Genomic DNA, 4,297 nt, shown 5'->3' on the forward strand with positions numbered 1-4,297 from the left:
GAAGTGAAACTCATCTGTGACATTTTTCTCATTATAAAGGATCTATTTTATTACTGTTGTTAATTTCAAATAATATTTCAATCAATTAAGAAAATTTTGTTCAATTTCAGTAATTAAATATAATTCGATAGTAAAACGCAATCCTTGAGTTCGACACTTGGTACTACCATTTTAATTATTACTTGCAACGATTCAGTACACTTGCTGAAACGCTATCACACAACAACAACTTTACACACGCAATCATAACATCAAATCAAGCATGACTCGGGTGCCAAGTACCCTAATGCAATGTGTATATGCCAAAATGCATGGACTTGGAATTTCAATCAAAACCCTCCTCGAAGGGCCGTAAATCATAATTGTACCGCCTATCACAGGCCGAAGTACTAAATTACCAAGGTGCCACTAATCACGGGTCAGCACGATTTACTAAAAACGTAAAATGTACCGCCTATCACAGGCCGATGTACTATTTACCGAGGTGCCACCTATCACGGGTCAGCACGATTTACCAAAAATGTGTAGTCTATCGTGAACCTTACACGACGTGACAATCCCTACAAGGATAAGATGAACCAACAAATCACTTGGCATCATCTCGTGGCCCATCCGGTCACCACTATCACCATGGCCCATCCGGTCGCCATGTACAATGAAATGTATGAGCATACTCTAACTCTATCCTAGACAATCATTAAGTAAATGCAAATATTAAAAGATTCCCCATTTTTAATACTCATTTAACTCTAACGGTTTTCACAACAATCATTAAGTAAATGCATATATTAAAAGATTCCCAATTTTTAATACTCATTTAACTCTAACGGTTTTCACAACAATCATTAAGTAAATGCATATATTAAAAGATTCCCAATTTTTAATACTCATTTAACTCTAATGATTTTCAAATTCCACACAGAGCATACTCAAACATTTATTTTCCACCACACACATCAAATTTAATCAACAATTTACATTAAATTCGATCAATTCAAAAACCACAAAATCCACACCAATTTCAATCATCAATCACCACAAATTTCAACAAAATTCAAACATAACACATGCCAAACTAATTTTCACAAACCACAACTCAAACACATCAAATATCTTTTCCTCAACAACACACATAGATGAATCAAATTCCTTTTCTACGAAAACACTCATCAATTTCACCAAAAAACCAACTTCATACTTTTACCCATAAAAGCATTAAATTCATTTTCTCCAAATCTACACTTCAAAGCCAACAAATTTATCTTCCACAAAACCACAAATAAGTCCCTAAATGCAAACTAAAAGTATGTATGTATGTATGTATGTATGTATGTATGTATGTATGTATGTATGTATGTATGTATGTATGTATGTATGTATGTATGTATGTATGTATGTATGTATGTATGTATGTATGTATGTATGTATGTATGTATGTATGTATGTATGTATGTATGTATGTATGTATAACAAATATCTAAAAATATCTCGATATTTATCAAAATTACCATTTCACCCATAACCTCTCAAACCATTTGATAAAAATATCTACTCTCGTCGCAACTCAATTGACAGATATAATTTTCAGCAACCCGGGATATTTTTAACAAAACTATCCATTCAATTCTTCGTAACATAAATAAATTATCCTTCGACAAAAGATTCACCGTACTTAATCTAATTTATTTATCGACGAATAATTTTAATCGGAGCATCAAAAAATATTTTTGGGCATTAAACTCACAAAATATCAATAACTTGGCTAAAAATCCTCATAGTTCAATACCAAAATACACTAAAATACATAAATTAGAATTTAAAACTATGGGTCTTACACTGTCTTCGATTAAGAATAAAAGGCCAATTGGATTATGAAGGTGACAAAGATATTCTTGGAATGAAAACTTTATCTCCAATGATAGATCCACTCAACACTTCTCCTTCCACAAACCATTTTTCAAGTTGTGTAATTTTCATTCTTGTACCATTACATAGCCCAGCTCCTTGATTCAAATTTCTCATTAACATTACTACGGATCCTTTTTTAAGCCTTAAAATATGTGATGGCAAATCCAAAAATTTGAGTGTGTTCAAAAACTCAGTAGGGTAAAGAAGATCTTGATCTTGAACATTGAAATCTTCCTTATAAATTGAGTATGATGATAAATAGATTATTTCTTCGCCTGTGAAATTCTTCGAAATGTCGTGATTTATATCGTCAACTATTTCATTTGTAGGTGTCAAGATAGCCCAAGACACAAGGTAACTTGTGCCCCCAATATGGCTATTTAAATTTGGATAAATAGCGTCAACTATAGATTGAACATCATCATGTGATTTTGGGAGTATCAAATTTTGTTCTATATATATCGACGATTCTTCTATATCCGAGCATTGTTTTCCATCACCTACATCAAGTATCCAATCTACGAAGTTTTGCATTGCATCCTTTGAGATTGAGTCCAACTCATTTGATTGTAGACGCATATTTTTTACATAGAAAATGAACCTCACATGATTTCCAAAGGTATGATTTTTTTATGCACGGTTGGATCATATCATGCCTATCACCTTTTCGAACAACAGGTAAAATCTGATGAAAGTCACCACCCAATACAATAGTTATTCCACCAAATGGTTTCAAACCGTAGTGTAGTCTTCTTTGATTCCTTTCATAATATCACGAAGTGATCGATCTACTGCCTCAAAGCAATATTTGTTGGACATGGGTGCCTCATCCCAAATAACTAAAGATGTTTACATAAATAATTCAGCAAGATTTGGGCCTTTATTGATTGAACATGTTGAAGCCTCATTTGGATTCAAAGGTAATTGAAATCTAGAATGTGTAGTTCGGCCACCTGGTAGTAATAGAGCATCAATGCCAGAAGTTGCAACAGTTAGAGCAATCTTACCTTCTGATCTTAATTTGGAAAGTAGTGATCGCCAAAGGTAAGTTTTTCTCATTCCGCCAGAACCATACACAAAGAATAATTTTTCAAAGTTCAAGGTAATTGATTGAAGCACAAAATCATGAATTGCCTTTTGATCTGAATTAAGACCGTGTAGCAATTGAGAGTATTCTTCATGCATTTTTAACATATCATAATTTAGCTCCTCCGTAATAAGACAATCGTTCGCTTTCTCAATTACATTGCTATTGGGAATGGTCATTCCTTTGTAATCTTCCAAGGACTTTTTGACCTTTCTAAGATATTTTTGTATCTCTGAAAGCTCATAGTTTTTTAAATGGTCATCTGACAAATGGAGGTCAAGGAAGTTTAGTAGTCGGCGTTGCTTGTATAAAATATCTTCAGAAAGCAACTTCAAATTAGATTCCCGAAGCAAACATAGATTAATAACAGTGCAATCCAGTAAAATTATTAAGAAGAGCTGCCGTAGTTGAATTCCAGTACCCCATGTTGCTGTTTCTTTAATACAATCATAAAATTCTTTATCATCCTCTAGTAAACCAAGTGCAAAACATGCGCGTCCTTATAAGTTAGATGTACAAACCCATTAACAGTTTTAATATCTTCGAATGATCGAGTGCCTCGTACTTTGTTTAAGAGCATTCGTAAATAAAATTTTTCTCCACTTGTGGGAGAAGCATAATATATTCTTCCAACACACCTTCCATTTTTCCGTTTGGTCCACTTTTTGCTATTCTTGTTCCAAACATATTTAGTAGGAAATTCTACATATGTTAGTTGTCGAGCTTCCATGTCTACAAAGTTCATTTTCATTCACTCTGTGAACATCGTGGTTTCAATTCCTTCTCTATTTAAAATGGTAGAATACGCATAGATTCTGGAAAATATATTTTTTATTGTCCATGGAGGTGAAAGGAAATGCGTCCGTCTGCTGGTTCTCTAATTAAGATACTCTTTAATGGAGAAATGTATCTATAGTTAAGATACTCTTTAATTTCATCACGAAAGTGCATTGAACTTGTTGAAGTGTTGTCAAAGTTTTCTACATTAGAGATGACTGCTCTAACTCGATCAGGACCTTTTTTGATATATTTGAAAAGATATTTAATTGATCTAGAACGATTGCAAAGCTCAACATTAATATGGGCATCATATTTTATCAAAAGATTTCTATTTTATTGGACCACATAACGAATATCAAGTTGGCTGCCATTCTTCAAGATATATCGACCACTATTTCGTCTCATATATATATAGGGAACCCATCTTCATCTATGATGTTTTATCATGAAATCTCTTTGGATAGTGCTTCCCATATTTTCCATTAACCATACATGGAGATTTTTTATTTAAAATACCACATG

General features: G+C 33.0%; 1 protein-coding gene across 1 annotated transcript; it reads right to left on the reverse strand.

Moving 5' to 3' along the window:
- Positions 1-1,869: 1,869 nt before the first annotated feature.
- LOC101491201 (uncharacterized) lies at positions 1,870-2,487 on the reverse strand. Its single transcript, XM_004491925.1, has one exon. The coding sequence runs from the start codon at positions 2,485-2,487 to the stop codon at positions 1,870-1,872; it is 618 nt and encodes a 205-aa protein (XP_004491982.1).
- Positions 2,488-4,297: the final 1,810 nt, after the last annotated feature.

This window comes from Cicer arietinum, chromosome 3 (genome assembly GCF_000331145.2).
Source record: "Cicer arietinum cultivar CDC Frontier isolate Library 1 chromosome 3, Cicar.CDCFrontier_v2.0, whole genome shotgun sequence".
Taxonomy (NCBI): Eukaryota; Viridiplantae; Streptophyta; class Magnoliopsida; order Fabales; family Fabaceae; genus Cicer; species Cicer arietinum.

Excerpts from the sequence above, each read along its gene's own strand:
- LOC101491201 (XM_004491925.1), bottom strand. The coding sequence starts at position 2,487 with ATGCGTCTACAATCAAATGAGTTGGACTCAATCTCAAAGGATGCAATG.